This window comes from Biomphalaria glabrata, chromosome 9 (genome assembly GCF_947242115.1).
Source record: "Biomphalaria glabrata chromosome 9, xgBioGlab47.1, whole genome shotgun sequence".
In the NCBI taxonomy this organism is placed as follows: domain Eukaryota; kingdom Metazoa; phylum Mollusca; class Gastropoda; family Planorbidae; genus Biomphalaria; species Biomphalaria glabrata.
The window spans coordinates 8,720,783-8,741,990 of NC_074719.1; the positions used below are offsets into that span (position 1 = coordinate 8,720,783).

General features: G+C 34.5%; 2 protein-coding genes across 10 annotated transcripts in view; one reads left to right on the top strand and one right to left on the bottom strand.

The window, feature by feature from the left end:
- LOC106060167 (zinc finger protein 729-like) overlaps window positions 1-13,377 on the bottom strand; it is a 33,377-nt gene extending 20,000 nt beyond the window's left edge. For 3 of the 6 annotated variants that reach the window (XR_008779781.1, XR_008779782.1, XM_056041335.1), the window contains exons 1-3: window positions 13,247-13,377; window positions 7,876-8,217; window positions 1,446-1,631 (exon numbers count right to left, since the gene is read on the bottom strand). Coding sequence is in view for 4 of the 6 variants with exons in the window: in XM_056041335.1 (XP_055897310.1) it covers window positions 1,446-1,631; window positions 7,876-8,115 (426 nt within the window). In the remaining 2 variants the exon portion in view is untranslated. Of the gene's footprint in view, window positions 1-1,445; window positions 1,632-3,648; window positions 3,705-6,762; window positions 6,952-7,875; window positions 8,218-10,394; window positions 10,525-13,246 lie in introns of those variants that run through there. The other 3 variants (XM_056041336.1, XM_056041338.1, XM_056041337.1) reach the window with 3 other exon arrangements.
- Window positions 1-21,208, top strand: part of LOC106064651 (zinc finger protein 227-like) — a 139,227-nt gene that overhangs the window by 76,603 nt on the left and 41,416 nt on the right. The gene's annotated exons all lie outside the window — the stretch shown is intronic.

Below are 21,208 nucleotides of genomic sequence, written 5' to 3' on the forward strand. Positions count from 1 at the left end.
GTATAAATTTGTCTCTGTACAAAGTTGTATCAGTGTAAAGTTGTAATAGTTTACTACTGTGTGACTAAGTAATATTAGTTGATGATTTTATAATTTCATAAAATTGACGAGAATTTTATGTAAAGTTAATGCTGAATTGAAAATGAATGTGTTTGAAGTTCATTTTTTTTTTTTAATTTTTACTGTGTTTTAATCATCTTAAATTTCCATGGCAAAAGGATTCTGTTTGTACCTTCGAATATATATAAAGTATATATTGTATTGTAACCTTTTTGACATTTTTGAGGTTTTGCTTATCGCCTCAATTTAAGTCATGTCATGCCCATTATCCATCTAGGGTTACTTCCCCTTTAAACCTAAAGTGCTAAACTAAGTTATTAAAAATAATGTCCATTTACAATTCAAATAGTAAAAATTTATATAATTTTAAAAAATTTATAATAGTAATAATTATAGATTTATATAGCGCTTTTTTCATGCTTATAGAAGGCTCAGAGCGCTATGGTCCAATCTCATTCGTGAACCAGTAGGCGCTCAGTAAATACAACTTGAACCTCGAGCCCTTTTCCTATGTAGCCAAGCCAAGCTAACTTGAACTTAGCCTCACAATCTTCTAAATAATTATAAATTTACAATTACTTTGCCCAATTTTAAATCAAATTTTAGTAGTCAACTCCACTTCTTGGATAAAGCCCAGTATTTTCCAAGGGCCAGCAGAATGATAATAATCAAACAGTGTTTTTAAGTTGTCTGCTCCAAAAAAATTCACTCTTAATATCCTGGTATCTGGGACAATCAAGGAGGATATGTTCCATAGTGAGATAAGAGTCACAGTACTCACACAGTGGAGGCTATTCTCTCTTCAGCACAAAGAGGGTGTGACGTATGTGTGGCCAATCCTATATCTGAACACACTACTGCTTCCACACCTTGTAGGACCCTTAATGTGGACTGCAACCTGACATTGGCCACAATCTGTCTTAGCTTGTTGTGGGTATTGTAAACACAATGACAGAAAACATATCCCAAATATGACTAAGACTAGCCTCTTCAAAAAATCCACAAAAGAGTGGACCAGAGCACGCTAAAGCAGGGCATAGTAGCATGGAAACATCCAATACAGAATTAATAGTAATCTTGTTCGGTTAAAAAAAAAAGAAAGTAGCACTAAAAAAAAATTGTATGCTAACTTTTATAGATGACTTCCTAAAAGCATTGTTGTTATAAATCAAGTGATATTTCTTTATATAAAAGGGTCCCCTTTCTGACCTTGTGATTTATAGAGCTGACAATTTTAAGGTCTTCTGTGACTTATGGTTAATAAGGGGATCATATCACCAACACAACAAACGAACTCTTTAATTTTCCCCTATTAATGTCATGTACGCATTAGATCTGGGTAAAAAAAGAAACGCACTAAAGATTAAAAAAAACCACTCTTTCACCTCGCTCAATGGCAGTTCTAGGAGAGGTATGTGTCCAGTCAGTTTTAAGTTTGGCAAAATGATGGGCACTGGATAAAAGTTTCTGTCTGCTTTCTTTGACATAGCCAGCAGCCTTGATGCTAAGGACAATGGTTTATCACTTTCAGTAGTACAAGACATTTTTATCTCCTGCTTTAGAACATTTGCCTGTAAGACAAAGAAATTTTATTCATCAAATTGCAAAAAAAAAATATTTATGATAAAGATACTATAATTGTAAAAAAATATTTTTTACACTAAATAAAGAATTAGTACTTCATTCATCATTAATGAGCACTATTTAATGACAGAAAATTAGTTCATAAATTATTGTTAACACTAAAAGCTTATAAAATGTTCTTCTTCATTTAGAATTAGCTAGTTTTTGACTACTGAAACTACTGTTTATGTATAAAGTTCATATTTCAATCATTACTTCTTAATAATTTTAGTTCAAATATTTGAATGCATTTTCTTAACAAAAGAACAAGAGTTTGCAATATTAGCAAATCAATCAAATCAATTTTAACATAGATTTAAGCTTGTCATTTCAAATTCATATTTCTACTCAATATAACTCCCTTCACCTATCCCTTAGACCAGTGGTCTTCAACCTTTTTTGGCTTACCTCCCCCATTTCGTAATTTAAAAAAAAAAATCCGCCAGCGCCCCCCAATAAGAAAAATACTTAAAAAGAAGTGTGAGAAGGAAAAGTTGAACACAAGGTCATTTATTTATTAATTTTTATGCTGTCAATAACACTTATCCCGCATGGGAGACGACTGCATTTCAAAGGTGATCTTCTTTGGGGAGCTTAGAATAGGAAAGAGTTATAAAGATGCCCTTACTGGCATAGAGGAAAGTAACTGGCAGCAGATAGTCTCTAAGAGAGACAGTTTGAGAGCTCTCACAAAAGCTCTGAAACAAACATTTGAGGCTTAAAGAAAAGCCATTATTGAAGACAGGCACAAAAGACGGAAAGAAAACTTAAATAGACTGCCTGCAGACAACGGCTTTGTCTGCACAAAATTCGGGAAAATATGCAGGTAGCAATTGCGTTTGTGTAGTTATGTGAAACAATGCACTCAGTCATAATCTTCGGAACAAAGGCATTGCAAATATTATCTTTAAACACAAATTATGTCAAATAATTTGCAGTGATTACACACAAAAATGAATTTGATTGCCATGACTTTCTTTCAAATCCTAAGCATATTGGAATATTACGGCCTACTGTTTTTAGGTTTAATTGTAAATTTATTTTTATTTTTAATATAAACATTATTATTGCTGAATTCACTACAAAATGAAATAAAGCGAATGGGAACCATTATGCCTCATGTAAATATAATAAATAAAATAAATGAGAAATGAACGAGCTCTCACCCAAATCCCATCAAAGATGATGCTTACTATAAGCTATCCTGACAAACCAACGTCTAATCTTTCGACTCAGGACCGGACACAACAGAATGCGACATCACATGTACCGGAAGCTCAAAATTGGAACCAGTGAAATCTGCCCATGTGGAGTATCACCAGAGAATGCTGACCACGTCCTCCAAAACTGCTCTCTTTACCAAGAGGCCCGAATAAGACACTGGCCCCAAATTACCCCAATAGAAAGAAAACTATATAGAGAGCTCCCTGATTTGGAAACCACTGCGCAGTTCATCTCATGTAATAATCTAGTCATCTGAACACTCCAACATAACAATGAGAATGAGGAAGATGAAGAAGAATCAAAATCTAAAACATAATTCCATTTTCGACCACAGTTTTGAAATTTTACTGAAACATTCAAATGCAGCCACATCTCTGTTGTGCCTCCTATGTTAACATTCTTTTTACTGAAAGCATAATTTTGTAAGTCTATTTTTTCCTGCAACTCAATTTGAACATCAGTAAAAGATGTTTTATAATAATCATTTATATAATTTTTTTACATTTTTATTTACATCCTAGAAGCAAATCGTCATTTCTTCATAGAGTATTATCATGTGAATTGCATAAATATCAATGTCCTTAGGCAGTAAATCATTAGTCAACAAGTTATGTGACATTATAAAACTCTTAAAAAAAAGATTTAATATTTTGATAAAAGAAAAAATGATATAATCAATGAAAGTATATTTCTTTCCTAGCAGTGGTAGGTTAGTTTCATTCATTTGCTTTAGATGCCTACCATGAAAAAACATTTTTTAGCCTGCTTTAAATCACCGCCAACTGTTGAATCTGTTTCTAAAAAAAAAAAATCAATATTGTATTTAAGTCTTAACAAAACAAACAATAACAACCCCCTTTCGAAATCTAAAGAACTTCAGTTTACAGCAAGAATCTAACTTCTTTTTCATTATTTGTTTCACAAAACTGTTGAAAGATGAGATTATTTTCGGGCATTTTCAGCATGGGTTTGTATCTTATTTACAATTTTCATAATTAGATTCAAATAGAAATGAAATTGCAGGCTAAACTTTTCTTAAGTTGTTGCCTGTGTATCATAACTCACAAGTTGAATAGTGAATAGATCTGTTCTTTATTACATATTACTTATGAAGCCATGGTCCAACTACTGATGGTCCCTATATGTCGTCATAAGCTACATAACAAAATAAATTTGAAATAATATTTGCCAGCTTTATTTTTAATTTTTTTTTATTTGTTTTGTTTCAGTGCACCCTTTAGTTTCTTCTTTCTCCTTTTATGCCCAGCACCACCTTACCGCCTCCTATTGTGCCCTGCACCCCCCCCCCAACATAAATCTCGAAAACGCCCCCGATAGCGCCCCCGTTGAAGACCACTGCCTTAGACTGTTGAACTGTTGGGGCACCACACAACATTAGTTGACCATCTTTCTCCAATCCTCTCTCTCTTTTGCCTTGGATAGAACTGCTTTCAATGACAGGCCTGTTTATCCTTTATGTTGTTTTTCCATGGCATTCTTTGTCTGCCTCTTCTTTTTCATTGGTACTATCTTTTGACAGAAGTTACCAGGTCATTGTGGGCTTCAATTGCTGTTTCTAATTTCTTCATTGGTGATGCTGTCTTTGTAAGTAATACCTAGGATCTTTCTTTAGCATCTCATTTCCATTTCTAGGACAATCCTCTCAAGATCTGCAGTCAGTTTCTAAGATTTGCAAGCATATAAGAATATGGACGTGATCAGTGAGCTCATCAGTCTGATTTTAGTGTCCAAGGCTATGCCTTTGTTTTTCCAGATTGTTTTCAGTTTCAGTTCCAGAAGTCACCCAATTAAACCTACTCAGCCCAAAGGATCACCGTAAATGGACAGCCACTTAACATGGTAGACCACTTCACATATCTGGGTAGTATAGTATCAAATGATGACTTACTTTCAAGGGAAGTTGATAACCATCTGGCAAGGGCCAGTAGCGCCTTTCAAAACTTTCAGGCAAGAGTTTAGCAGAATAAATCACTCCACTTGCCTACAAAAATCAATGTCTACCAGGTGGTGGTTCTCTCCCTTTTATATGGATCTGAGACATGGACACTATACAGAAAACAACTAAGACTACTTGAGCCCTTTCACCCAAGGTGCTTGCGCTCCATCATGAACATACGGTGGCAAAACTGCACTACAAACAGCGATGTCCTTGCGAATGCCGGTATGTACATTATAGAGGGACATCTTATGGTCTGACAGTTACGCTGGCCAGGGCACATATCCCGTATGGGGGATGAACGTATGCCAAAGGCAGTCTTCTTTGGTGAGCTAAAAGGTGGTTGACATAACAGAGGCGCCCCACGGAAACGCTTCAAATACCAGCTTAGGCGCCAACTTGCCTAAGCTGACATAGAAGAGAACACTTGGTTGCATGGGGCCTAAGAATGAGACAGCTGGAGGTCACTCACAAAGGCCGCAGGCTACACATTTGAGACCAAAAGAAAATCTGCTGCCGAGGACAGACACAGACGGCGAAAAGAAAATCTAAATCGACCAAATGCTGACAAAGGTTATGCTTGCCCCGGATGTGGCAAAATATGTAGGTCACAGTTGGGTTGCGCAGCCACTGCAAATACTGCATTCCTCCCTGAATTTCGGACTCGAAGACAAGCCTTATAAACTTTTGGCTATTGTAGTCCATTTTGGGTATCTTCCACTCTAACTGGTGACCTTAGTCTAAAAGTTTTATATTAAAACCACCCCCTCACACGTTAAGCAGTTTTCCAGCACATGCCCTAAGGAGCCACATGTGAAAGATTTAGGGGTTGGAAAGGGACCAATGAGGTGATCCTAAGGTGCAGCATGCTGGACCTTCAAAGGTAATACCCCTTTCCAGTGCCCCCATGCAGTAAATAATGTAAATATAAAATAATAATAATAATAATAATAAAAATAATGCATTGTAGTACTACTCATAAGACAAATGTCATTCACAGTGGCATAGAAGTCTGAGGCGGCCATGAACAAATGATAGCTTTAGTTTTTATATCAAATTCTCTCTTCTAGACTTGCTGCTGACCAAGGCTATAGAGCTCAGTGTTAACTTAAAATGCAAAAAGAATTTAAATTATAAACTACTTTTTTTGTTATTTATGCTGATTATATAGAAGATCTACTCTAGAGATTATCATATCATGACTTTAAATGGTTCTACAACAATTAGTTCACAGACAAATCAATCACAATTTTTATTCACTGACAAATCATTCATGACATTTCATTCGACAAATTGTTAATGCCTTTTTGTTCCCCCAATAATTAGTTAACCCAACTATTCATTCACCCAAAATATCTCTCACTAACAATTCGTTCACCGACCAATTGTTCATAGACAAATCGTTCACTGGATAGTAAAAAGTAAGTAAAGTTTTCCTTTTCAGACCTTGCGATCTATGGGGCAGATGATGTTAAGGTCATCTGTTTCTTTGGCCAACGGTTAACAAGCAGGGTGTAATGTGGCCAGCACAACGACCAACAGCCTTTACTTTCCCCAACTAAAGTCAGGTACCCATTAGAGTTGGGTTGACTCAGGGGCGCCCTAAAAATCCAAATACTGGATAGTAACATATTGTTAATATTATATATTCTCGTAGAGTGTTTAATTTGTTTACATTAAAACTTTTGTAGCTATTATTTCAAAATATTTTTTTTTAAATCTGAGTTTCTTTGTCAATTTTTCAAAAAATTCTTTTTCATTGTTTACTTTATAGTGGAAATGTCTAATAGGCATGTTAAGTTTGTTGACAAAAAAAATACAATAAATAAACAACATAATTAAATAAAAATATATTTTAAAAATATTTTTAAAATAACAAAAAAAAAAAAAAATGCTACCAATGTTTTGCAAACTTGTAGATCAATGTAAAAAAAACAATAACTTAAATTGTCAATGAACCATTTCTCCTTTTATAAGTAAAGGTTCCTTGTCTGATAAAGTTGTAGTACTTCTACAGCTGCCATTCAGTCTAGCCCTCAACTAGGTGATAACTAGAATATCCAGCTGAATGGGTACATAGGGAGGCCCTAAAGAGTGTTAACCATAACGGCATGATGGAATACGTATGTTTATTAAACATCTGGACTGCTATTAAAAGATAAGCAATTGTGGGTGGGGCAAACAAGACTACATGAGGGACATGAGTGTAAAAGAAGGCCTACATGAAGAAAGTGAAAATGTTGCCTATATTTAAGTGAGGGCCCATTTAAATTTTTTAGCTAGCTTGTTGTTTGATCAGATATTTTAAAAAATAATTTTTATCACATACTGTCCTTTTTAACAAAGAATTAGCCCCCAAAAAATTAACAAAGAAACTCAGAATAGACCCAACTCTAGCAATCAATTTTTTTTTTAAATAGCTACAAAAGTTTTAATGTAAACAAATTAAACACACAATGAAAACATATAATACTAACAACATGAACATTGTCAGTGAACAAGTTGTCTGTGAGCAAGTTGTCAGGTGAATCAATAGTCCTGTGAACAAATTGTAGGTTGAACTTATTGTCAGGTGAACGAATAGTCTTGTGAACTCATTGTCAGTTGAACTAATTGTAAGGTGAACGAATAGTCATGTGTATAAATTGTCGGTTGAAAAAAAAGTTGTAAACTATTTGTCATTGAAGAAATGTCTGTGAACAAATTGTCATATCTCCACTTTAAATAATTGTATCACAATAGTAGTAGAACAATGTATTCACTTATTATTTAAAATGTATGACTTTAATTGCTTTCTAGCATAGTAAATTAATACTAAAATACAAACCAATGAAGAGATTAATGATAGGACTGCTGAATGAACACTGTAAGATTTCTCTATGAAATACACATTTTAATCTAGCTTTCTGTTATTTTTACTCATTGTGTGTCTTTCTGGATCTAATACTAGTATAAACAGAATTAACTATTTTATTAAATGTATTACCTACTGTATAATAGAAATGAAATACCTGATGTCCAGGGATTACATTACAAGTTTGATCATGGCAATTGTTTTCAAATGGCTGCATAGAAGAAGATACTTCATCTTCTTCAGTCTTTTCAATTTTTACATTTGACAAGTTCACGTCTTGTAGTTCACATGACTGTGTTATCAAACATATTTCATTCAGACTTTCTTTCTTCTCATGTTTTATTACATTGCACAGGTCAAGATTGGATTCATGCTCTAAATCAGCCATCAGTGACATTTTGATGTCTTCTTCTTCTTATGACTTTATTAACAAATATTCTTGAATTGGGTAATTTACTTTTTCCTTTCTTTTGATTTAGAACAAATTCAATTAATTCTTCTGCAAATAAAGATAAATAAAATGCGAATGTTATATAAATAATATTTTTAAAAAAAACTTAAATAAAGTGGTGGACTAGTTATATGGGTATCAATGGGCTGGTCGAACTGCAAAAAAAAAAAAAAAAAAAAAAATTATTATTTTTTAATGCAGTCAACTTTAAAAAAAAAGTGATAGCAGCATGAAACATGCTAGAGCACTTTTAATTTATTCTGTTTTTGGACAAATAATTTCACTTCAACACTGCTTTAATGTTTTTGAGGTTGTATATGGCCCAATCATTTTACTGGCTGGCATGGACGTTTAATGGCCCTCCCATTTGTTTTTGCTCCTCCCCTCCCCCATCTTTTAATTAGCCCATTAACAATGTTACTGAAAAAAAGAGGAATGAGAGAGATTTTAGGAGATTTTAATAGTGCTATAAGCCCTACCTCCCCTGTCTTTTAATTGGTCCATTAAAAATGCTACTGAAGGAAAAAGAAATGAGAGATTAAGTTAGATTAGAAACATTGATGCAATGCAGGAAAAAATAAATAGGGGTGACAATTAGTTCTTTCAAGGAAAATATAATAAATGTTCAGCATGGTTATCAGAAGTGTCTACACAGTAAATGTCAACACAGTAAATGTCTACACAGTAAATGTCTACACAGTAAATGTCTACACAGTAAATGTCTGTGTGGTGCAAGGCACACATCCTGAACTAGAAGGTAACAAACAACAAGTGTTACAATTTCTTGTGTGTCACTCCTTTACATTATTGAATGACATTGCTGCTGTCTTTGAGATTTGTACAAACTTATAGATTAATATAGATGTATGTGTAAATGTAAAGAAAGGTACTTTAAACTGACGATTATTAAATACAAAAGGAGAAAAACAATGGTGATCCAAAGATGCGGCATTGAAAAAGTTCTTTGGATCTCTCTTAAGCAAACAATTATCTCTCTAAATCAGTATTAAATTCTAGTGCTTGACAAATTTGAAAAAGAATAGTGTATTAAAGGCAGACCCAGTATCAAAATACATAGCTAAAATCCTAAACAAATACTTTGCATCAGCAGTCTCAGCCCCAGGAGACAAAGATGTATTACTTAATTTGAACCAAGTAGACAACATAGGAGATATAGAATTACAAAAAAAAAAAAAAGGGAATTTAAAACTATTAGCCAACATCAAACCTAATAAAGCATCTGGACCTGATGATATTCCAGCTAGATTACTCAAAGAACTAAGCAATGAACTAGTACCAGTGTTCAATATACTTTTTCAGGCATCTCTTTACCAATGCAAGGACTCAAGAGACAAAAGGACTGGAAAGAAGCTAATGTCACCCCTCTATTTAAAAAAAGGAGAAAAATCTGACCTAGGAAACTACAGACCAGTATCACTTACCAACATCATACGTAAAATCCTATAACACATAATATGTAGCGACATCATAAACCACAAAAATAATGTCCTTACTCCATACCAACATGGCTTTAGGAAATATAGATCATGTGAAACACAACTAATAGGACTAATTGATGATTTTTCAAAAGGTTTAGATAACAGTGAGCAAATAGATGATTGATATCTTACTAGATTTTTCTAAGGCTTTTGACAAAGTTCACCACCATAGTTTGGCTAAAACAATTAAAATATTTTGGCATTGATGGTTCATTGCATCAGTGGATTAAAGATTTTCTGATAGGGAGAGAACAAACTGTAAATAATAAATGGCTTTAAATCAACACCAATAGCAGTAAACTCAGGTGTACATCATGGAACAATTTAAGTTCCACTACTATTTTTAATTTACATTTAATAAACAATTTACCAATTTACATTAGTTCAGGAACAAGTCAGATTATTTGCAGACAATTGCATAATATATAGAACAATAAAAACAACACAAGATACAGAAATTTTACAAAGAGAATTAGATGAATTACAGAAATGGGAATCAAATTGGAGCATGTCTTTCCACCCAGAAAAATGTCAGTTGTTAAGAGTAACAAAAAAACTAAAACAAATTAATTCCATTTATCTTATTCATGGCAAACCAGTAACACAGACTAAAAACGCAAAATACCTAGGTGTTATAATAAATGAAAAACTGTCATGGAATCCCCATATTGATGAAACTATCAAAAAATCAAACAAAGCATTAGGGTTTATATAAAAAAACATTACTGTAAATGAACTACACAGTGGTTTTTAAATCAGGGAGCTCTCCATATAATTTTCTTTCTATTGGGGTGCTGAAGTCAGAGTGAATGGGCCTCCTGGTGCATAACACATTGACATGCAACCTCATCCTCATCTATAAATAAAAAAGAATATAAAACTAAAATGTTATTTAACCTTGGTAAGGCCAATAATAGAATATATTTATGCATCCTCTGTTTGGGACCACTTAATAAAATATTAACAAACTGAAACAGACACAAAATAGAGCAGTGAGATTCATAATAAACGAATATATATTCACATTTGACCAGAATAACACCTTTAGTAAAATCATTAAATTTAGAAAGTCTTCAGGATAGAAGACTCAAAAGTAAAGTAGCAATTATAGTAATTATACGTAAAACACTGAACCATAAACTTCAAATACAAAAGCAAAATTAATAAAATACTCAGAAAGACACAAAGATTTAGGCACATTCATCGTTTCATATGCTAGGACAATTTGTACAAATGCTCCTTCTTCCCTAGTGCTATTAGAGTATTAGAGTTATTAGATCATGAAATGGGTTGCCTGAGCTAGCCAAGAAAACCAGTGATTTGGCGGAATACAAGTCATTGGTTAATATGCATGACTGAATGCATGACACGTAGGACATAATCATCTTTTTTGAAGTTTACAATGAAGTTTACAACGTATGTATATTCATATTGTATTATATAAGATAAGATAGCATTTAAACTTTAAAGATGATTTATAACAACATTTGAGTTATTATTACAGTTATTTGTTTTCTTTTACATGTCTTTCAACTTACCAAACCTCTTTCAAATTACCTTTAAACAAATGAAATTGATGTTCTGAGAGCATATATTATATAACATGGTCATGGTGTGTAACAAAACCAAGATAAAAAAAAAAATATAAGTGGTGTAGTACTACTAGATCTAGTAGATGTCTGACCTAGAAAGTAAGAAAGCAAATGCAAGGAAAACATGAAAATGGTTTATATTATTATAGTTTAGATACGCAAAACAAAACAAAGTTACAAACAGGCCTGTTGAACAAAATGTATCACTTACAAATGAGATTATTACTTAGGTGTCTGTGAGGGTGGGTCGGGGTTGGTAGGTGGGGGGGGGGGGGGGGGCCTCCATTCTGTCTAGCGCTATGTCATGTGCCAAACTGTCAAATGGGGAGAAATGGAGGAAAGGAACGACGTAGGTATTAAGAGGATTGACCTTAATTACTGGATGGCATAGATATGTTTAAGAAAAAGTGGACAAGATTAGAGGACGATAGCCACATAGCCGTAGGGAAAGAGCAAACATTCGCATGTATGTAAATAGAATGTATATACGGCGTACCGGCACCTTTTTCAATTTTGGGAAAAATATTACTTCTCTTGTATTTTAACGTTTATTATTAATTTATTAGTGAGTACCGGCACCTATTTCTTTAGAAAAAAAAAAAAAAGCACCGAATAGAAGTAAGTATGATGCTGATACCATCCCCTTACCAGGCTAATTGACCCCACTTTTTATTTGGGGGGGGGGGGGGTGTCAATATGTCCCTGTTTTATGGCCGACCGTCTAGCGAGTTTGATAGCAGACGTGAGAAGAACTATTGCTCCGGAGAACAGAGATCCTATACCCTATACGTTGGTTATGGTAAGACACAATGCCGACGGGGCAGTAAAGCACGCGTAGCAAATAAATAGGAAATGGTGAAAATGTTTCAAATAACTATACAAATGGGATTTTTATATAGCTTATTTAAATAAACACACTTTTTATTTAATTATTCTAATAATTAGCTAGATAAATAAACAAAATCTACGTATCTCTCTTTCTATGCATCCATTTATCTATCCTCTCTCTTTCTAACTTATCTCTCTCTCTCTCTATCTATCCCTCTCTATCTATCTATCCTCTCTCTGTCTAACTTATCTCTCTCTCTCTATCTATCCCTCTCTATCTATCTATCCTCTCTCTAACTTATCTCTCTATCTATCTATCCCTCTCTCTACCATTTATTTATCCTCTCTCTGTCTAACGTATCTCTCTCTCTCTCTATCTATCCCTCTCTATCTATCTATCCTTTCTCTATCTATCCCTCTCTCTCTCTACCTATCTATCCTCTCTCTGTCTAACTTATCTCTCTCTCTATCTATCTATCCCTCTCTCTACCTATCTATCCTCTCTCTGTCTAACTTATCTCTCTCTCTCTCTATCTATTTATCTCTCTATCCATCTATCTATCTATCCTTTATCTCTCTACCTCATCTCTGTCTATCTATATATCTAAAATGTTTCTTTTTAAAACCTATACAGTTGAAGATACATGAATCTATTTAAGTACTAAATGTAGGTTTACATACTCAATACATACAATACATCATGAGCACGCAGGCCATATAAGACAGATGGACATGTTGCGTAACTCCCTCGCCACACGCTAGACTGTCAACATCCACCCATCCCTTCCTATCACCCCCCTGCTGTTTTTTCATGTCAAATCACACACATTTGGATAACCCACGACAGATTTGCATGATTGGTTTGTTTGTCTTAAGTCACATGTCCACGTTTTAGTTAGGGCAGTTTATTATCAAGCTAGCCAACAGTGAACATCGCATCGTCGCTTTCCTTTTTTTATTTCTGATTGATTCGGATACAAAACCCAGTGTGAGTTTCAATCTTTTCGATTCACTAGTTGTCTCATATAGTTTCATTTCATGACATAATTTAATAGATTTCGTTAGCTTATCTGCTTCTCACTTTCCCAACTGATTATTTTTTTCATAGTTTCCTATTCACTTAATGCTTACTTTATTATATTAGAAATTAAAACTTACGTCACTTGACTTTGTCTCTATAAATATTTCTTTGATCATAAATTGGTACCTAGATCTAGCTGTAATTCACTTAAACATCAGTGTAGTTGTTTGTTAAGCATATTTATCTCCCTTACCTATATTGAACTTTCAATAACTTTTTTTAAAGAGAGTTTTTGTTCTTATGCTGTCAACTTATGATTTTTTAAGTGTATTTAGTGAAATGAAGGTCTAAATAAAATGTTATTAATAAATTGATGAACTTGTTGTTTCTTCTTTTTTTTTCTACTTATGAAATTATTAATTAAAAAATATATGTAAACAATTAGATCTATAATTAATATATTAACTCACCAAGCAAAGCGAAATAATGATAAAATAAAAAACAAATATGCATGAATTAAATGAAATGAAACACGCATCTAGATATACATGTTATGTTTAATTATTATTATTTTTTGAACAAAATTATGCATTATGACTTAGTGATCTTTTTAGAGCAATGACAATAAATGATATAGATCTAGTACGGGAAACTTATTACTATAAGAAATAATACTTTTATGTTTATCTGTTGATGATTAAGACTACAGTTAGATCTATACATTTCTAACGAATTTTGAGCGCTCTCTATTTTCGTAAAATCACACCACGAAGAGAAAGAATTTTATGAAGCTGACACAGATCATTGTCCCTTTCTCTTTCGCCGTGAGGTCTTCTGAGTGGAGTCTACTGTCTACCATAGATTGTTTGGCGTGTGTTTTATGATCAGATAGGACTAATGTCTGTGTTTATAACTCTTACCACTACCTCTGGCTCCACCTCTCTTGGAGGGAGGATAGGTCGAGTGTAACTAGATCACGAACGTCTTTGTTAAACGTTACGTAGCACCTGTTAAACTATCATGTTTCACAATCTGAAATTTACTTTGCATAGAGTGGGGAACAAAAGCCAATGTATAAAGAAACAGATAAGAAGCATATACACTACTATTTAGATAATTTATGCATCTTTACTTTCGGAGTTCATTAAAAAAAACAACAACTCCTCACCTATTACACTAAATTTGTTTAAGATATGTAGTTGTTGGGGGGGGGGGGGGGTAGCGACTCCACCTACCAACCCTTCTCTTCACATGGATCCACTAGCGCCCATGTATTACATTCCGTTACGGAGTCCAAAGCTAGTTTTTCTCTCCCGCCGTACCGTACAGGTGGCGATTGTCTCCGTTTATTCTTACGTACCTTTAAACCCTCGCTGCGCCGGCCGTCACACGCGATCTTTGTCTTTATGGCAGAACTAGGTGTGGTGTAACATCACCTTCCCCTGCTCGGAGCTTCGCCGGCGCCGTGGTCATATTAGGTCATCTACTGCTAGGATCGCTGGTATGCTCATAAAGGGAGAAGGGCAAGGTACGGTGTTTTACTTGGTCAAAATTTATCCTTCTTCGCTTTCTTTGTCGGTTCATTTCACCGACATGCAGTTCAACTGAGGTCTAGTCGGATGAGACTAAGACTGAAACGTGACGCAACATAAACGATGTCACAATCAAAACTCTCTTGGTTGTATCCTCTAATGTCGGCCAGCTTCTACAGATAGTTATGTACGACAAAAACTCCCGTGGTTGGATCATATCGTGTCGGCTGGCAGTCTATAAGTAGTTACATTAAGAAGTAGTTACGTATGACAAATACACTCTGATTGTCATAGAGTCTAGTCCCCCTCCCCTATTTGGTCCACAGAAGTAGTGACATAGTATTTTTATCTTGAAGCTCTTTCATCTCATTAAAGAGACTTGATAAAGCCTTTGATTTTCATCGCCCCATCCCCATTTGGAGCCATCACAAGGTTACTAACTGTGATGCCATTGTAACATTTCCCGAATCTGTTATAAAAGGAGTTCCCTTCCACTCTTCAGTCCTATCATTACTTTCTCTACCTTGTTGTAGATATTGCTTGTTCTTATATTGTGCATTGTTTTTCATTCAATATGATTATAAGTTACCGTACATAATAAGAGAAGGATAAAGAACTTGTACTTATAGCTACCATATTTTTTTAAACAGCAGCATATGGAGCTGATGAAAAAAGATACAACATGGGCCACAACTGCAGAAATGCTTGCAGCTGCTACACTACTGCAAAGAGACACCTATACATTCTCACCAAACCACAACAAAACAAAATACTCATGGCTATTATTAAAACCTTTATTTCATGATGCAAACACATACATACTATCTCACACAGACAACCATATATGCTGCAACATAACACTATTGCATACAAATGGTAATCACTTTGATGTGGTTGTACCACAAGAGGCCACATGTAACTGTTTTTTGCCAAATCCACTGCTTGGAGTATGATGCTTTAGCCTAAATTTTTACGTGTTGATTAATATTTCATCTTACAATCTATTCAGATTAGATCTATTTGGCTATTTGATTTTTTTCTTGCATGCTTTTAATATCTTAAATAACATTTAATGTCTATTATTTTCATGTATTTAAAGTCAGGGTACAGGTATCTATTTATTTAATTACTTTTATTTTGCCAATAAAAGATATTTTGTTAGGCTTAGAGTTATTTGTTTATTTTTCTATTAATTTTTTTGTTTGTTGTTATTACTTAAACTACATGATTTTAATTTCGATTTTTAGTTATTTTTCAAAGTACAAAAGATTGTTTGCATTTTAAATGAATTTTAATATTAGATTTAATAGCTGCTAGAAAGAAAGACAAAGCAGCAACAGAAAAAAGTTGGCAAGTAATTCAAGGGAGATAGTCTAGTACTAAGCCTTAAAACTAAAATGGCGTATTTCCAATGACAATATATGGTAATAAGAAATAAAACTTAAAAATATATTTTAAAAACTATTTATCTCCGAGGAAATCAAATTACATATTTGTAATCTTCTTTTTTTTTCTGCATATTCTGAAAATATAACCGAAACCTAATTTAGCGTATAACTATTCTAGAAGCTATCACATCTAGATTCTAGATGATCTAAATCTAGTTATTCTAGTATCATTATATTATATATACTAGTGAACTAGTCTTACTAGTCTATAATCTAGATCTAGAGCAGTGATTCCCAAAGTGGTCTATATAGACCCCCAGGGGTCTACGAAGACTTCCAGGGGGTCTACGAAAGTAAAAAAATAAATTGGGGGTCTATGAGAGGTCCACGGGGGTCTACGATAATAGATTTCATTTAAAGCAGATCATTTTAATTTTTACATTCATTTAATGTAATTATTTTATACAGTAATATATGATTTTTATCTTGGTAAATCATTTACATATATATCCTGCTAATCAAACCAAAGAATTGTCTCAATACTTATTTAAAAATTTTAATTTTGTCTACATGTAACAAATGTTTAACAAAAAGAAATGTACACTGTCCAGCGTTGATTTTATTTAAAACTGGGATTCATTCCTTCCTTGTCAAACAAGCGGTTGCCTAAGTGACTTTTTTAAAATAATGATACCAAACCAATGGCTAGAGGATAATCTGAGATAATGTCACCCTGACAAAATAGTTAAAGATTTTAAAATTTTCTAGCACTCAAAGATAAAGTTAAGAATAGACCCACACAATCTCACTTCAACATCATATATATAGAGAGAAGTTGTTGGTTTGTGAGCGTCTTCCAATATCTCTTTACTTATAGCAAAATACGGAAACATAGGTAAAACATTGATTTTACCAGCCGTTGTAGTTGTGAAAACTGTTTTACACACACCTACATCTGATATTATTAAAAGAATTTCTTTAAGCAAAAATACAGTTCAAGGGCACATCGGTGGCATGAGTTATCAAATTAAAAGCTTCTTATGTGATTCTTTGCTAAGGAAATATATACAGTTTGGGATCAGTTTGGGACCAGTGGCATCACAGGCTCTGATGGGGTGTAGCGCTGTGTGCTGTAAACTGCCTAGGGGTCGCCAGCTCCTTATTTTTCCTCAGGGTTGACCCACGACAGCTTTCCCATGTTTGGGAATAGTTGCAAGGCAGCAGATTTTTAAATTAAGTTTTCCTTCTGCTATGTGGCTAATGAGCTCTTCCTGCTTGAAGCCTACTGGCTAAGGCGCCAGTTACTCGCCTTCGCCCCTTCTCCTTTAGTGAAAACAGTTCGGCGGACACGTGAAAGATACACGAGAAACTCTTTGCGAAAACTTTTACAATGATACTTAAAACAAATTAAATAATATTTATTGTTTGAATGTCTTCTTCATAGAATGTATGAAACATGACATCCATAGGAACAGATGATAAGCCAGGGTAAAAAAACATTTCCAGTGTGTTTGATGATTCCAGCAATACATATTTAATTGGTTAAATTTGAATTTTATCAATAAAAATGAGTTATTATTTAATACTTTATATGCATTTAAATTGCATTTTCACTCTTCAAATCACTAAAATTATAAATTAGTTTTAAAATAAATTGCAAAAAAAAATGAATATAAGTTAAGCAAGGGTCTACCAAAAAGCAGAAAACATGGCAAGGGGTCTACGAGACAAAAAAGTTTGGGAACCACTGATGTAGACAAAATTAAGCTATTTAAATAAGTATTGAAGTGAAATACAACATATTTTTGTTTCAATAGAAGGATATTTATTGAAAGGATAAACTCAGGTACAAATCATACATTAGTGTAGAAAATAATTACATTAATGGGATCTTAAAAATAAAGTCACGACCTGCTTAATGAAATCCATTAACGTAGACCCCTCTGGATATCTCATAGACCCCCAATTTATTTTTACACTTTCGTAGACCCCTTGGAAGTCTTTGTAGACCCCTGGGGATTTATATAGACCACTTTAGGAATCACTGGTTTATACACTTATGGGTAGTATTACAGGAATGGTGGGGGATGGAGAGAGTTTGGTTAAGAAAAAGGGATAGTCCCGAGTGTCACTAATTACAATTTCGACACAGCTGCAAATTATGACTACGCCCATGAACACGCCAGTGATCCAAACAGTAGCTAACATAATAGAGCCACGGTGCCGGCGAAGCTCCAAACAGGGAGAGATGATTACATCCGAAGCAGGCCGTTTTGGCGCGAAGGTCGTTTTGGCGCGAGCCGTTTTGGCGACGGGACGTTTTGGCGCGAAATACATTATGTACGTTTATTGTATTATTTCTTTTAAAAGAATTATTCATATCTATGTTTTACATGAGTGTTTGTGTTAAGACATATTTTTCACGTACTAAATGTAAATGTGTGTTTGTTTTTCACATCATTTTCTTTAATAAACATTTTGGCTTGTGTATGTGTGTTTATTAAGAGGTACACTTTTATTTTCAAAGAAGTTTTTAAAGATATTACTTTAAAATTAAAAACCAAAATCGCGTGAGAGAGGGGAGGGCTGGAGGAAAGAGTATATACAAGGAGTGAAATGTGAGCAGAAGAGGGGGGGGGCGGGATAGGTGTCACATGTAATGACCATTCCCAAGGAGGTGATCGCCAGACTCATGACGCCAACGACCAGTGCTCGGTGCTGGTCTTGTCTTCATTTGTTTAACTCTACCTGCTTCAATGCGAGATGTGTCACCCAAATCACGCCTACCCAATTTCTCAAAATATATCTTTTCACATTAGAGTTTGTACTGACCACATTCCGTGTCTTGATCTTTACTATGTGTGCAGTTATTGTCGTCATTCAGCGTAATAGAGCTTTAGATATTAACATGGTTTTTGTTATATTTAAGTGTGACACTTAGCTAGTTCGTATATTACACTAATGTCAAATAAAAAAAATCTTTTGGAAAGAAATCCAAAATGTCATCCAGTGCGATTAGCAGAACTCACATATAGCATGTCATTACCATTCAGGAATCTGACTTATTATAGGCCTATATTCATGAAATAGGCAAAACCTTTATAATTAAAAAAAAACAACAATTCGCTGAACGGTGTTAGAATTCATACTATACATACAATATTATCATAGAGTGAAATAAACATTGTTATAAAAGCTACGTGATTATTAAATTATCGTCAAATGATATCTCGCGCCAAAACGTCCCGTCGCCAAAACGGCGGCGCCAAAACGTCACGTACCGGATTACATCACACCCAGTTCTGCCATGAAGTCAACGATCGTGTGTCTCGGCGCGTGTTTAACTAGAAAAACTTTCGCCATTTCATTCTATTATATTTTTAACTGAAAACCTGTGGTATTCTATATAAACAATGGAACTCTCTGTTTTTGAAAAGTTTAATGCAGACCACTCTAAGTATGAAGTATCGATGGCAGCCTGGTGTTGTGTAATACCGGTATTAGAGATTTAACAATAATTACACAACAAACTTAAATACCAAAGATAGCGGACACAAGTATTTCTTCTTCTGTACGTGAGAAATATGTCTGAACACAAACGCTCATACAAAACATAAAAAATGCAGAAGTCTTTTTAAAGAAATAATACAATGAACGTGCATAATGTATTTCGCGCCAAAACGTCCCTTGCGCCAAAACGACCTTCGCGCCGAAACGGCGTCGCCAAAACGGCCTGCTTCGCGTGAGAAGAAACGGAGATTATCGCCACCTGTACCATATGCAACGTACGGCGGGAGAGAAAAAATGGCTGGGGGCTTAGTTACAGAATGTAATACATGGGCACTAGTGGTTCTATGAAAAGAGAGGGTGTGCGGTAGGTGGAATCACCCTCCCCCCTTAACAACACGTTAAACAAAATAAGTGTAATTGGGAAGCATTTTTTTTTGGAAGGGGGGGGGGGGACTCCTCAAATAATAATTGATAAATTAAATAAATAGAAGTATACATGTGTCTTATTTCTTCTCGCGTTCAAAAAATCTGGTTAATGCTGATGACATTATCCTTTGGTCAATCGGGAAGAAAACTGACCAACTGCAGGCAGCACTACGAGCAGACCTCCATACCATCTCTCTACCCTACGCAAAATGAAAGATTCAGATCAAAGTTTCCCAGACGACCTATTCCCTGTTCAGCCCAGGAATCGACATTATTAAAGTCCCATTCGAGCTCCAACTCGGTGGGCTGCGACTCCAACGTGAAATCACGCCCAATTATCGAGGTGTCACCCTAGGTAGAAAATTGTAAATGCACCACCACCTCCAGACGTTGAAAGAAAAAGTTAGTGCTACTCAGAAAAATAGCAAACACAAAGTGGGACGCCAGGGATGACATACTACGCGCACTGTACCTAGGAGCCTTCAGCTCACAAACGAGTACAGCCCTAGAGCTCAAATATTAAGAGAGTTACACGTTTTTCTCAGTTTCTTTTTTGGCCTTCCAAACTATAAGACTCCTGGAGATGAAACCTTAGTAAAATCATTCATGTGCTGATAGAGAACACGCTCAATTGTTTTCAAACGTTGTCAAATAATGTTTTGATGTTATTAACTAGTGCCGAATGTTGCATTTTATTATGTTTCAAAAAGGGAGGTAAAAAAACACACACAAAATGTGCATTTTCAAAAGTTAGTAACAAAAAAAAAAAAAAAAAAAAGAAACATGTATGTCAAAATGTGGAGAATTTATAGACCTACAAAAATAAATTATTATAGATACTATTTTATTACAATATTTCGCTGTACATATAAAATAATATACAATCGTTTACTAAAACTCTAAAATAAGTTAAACTTTAATCAGCTAAACGTATGACAATAGTATAGGCTAGTAATAAAAACAAATTATATACCATATTTTAGATCATTCTCACATCTTCTATAACAGTGATGCCCAACGTTATACGGCCTGCGGGCCATTTTAATTTCCGACACTCGTGTCGCGGGCCACATTAACAAAAGATACACAAATATGAAATAGAGAATAGTTGCGATAGACCTTGCAATCTATAGGGCAAATGATGTTAAGGTCATCTATTTGTTTCTTTGACCCATGGTTAACCAGGGTTTCATGTAGCCAGCACACGACCAACTGCCTTTACTTTCCCCAACGAATAGGGTGG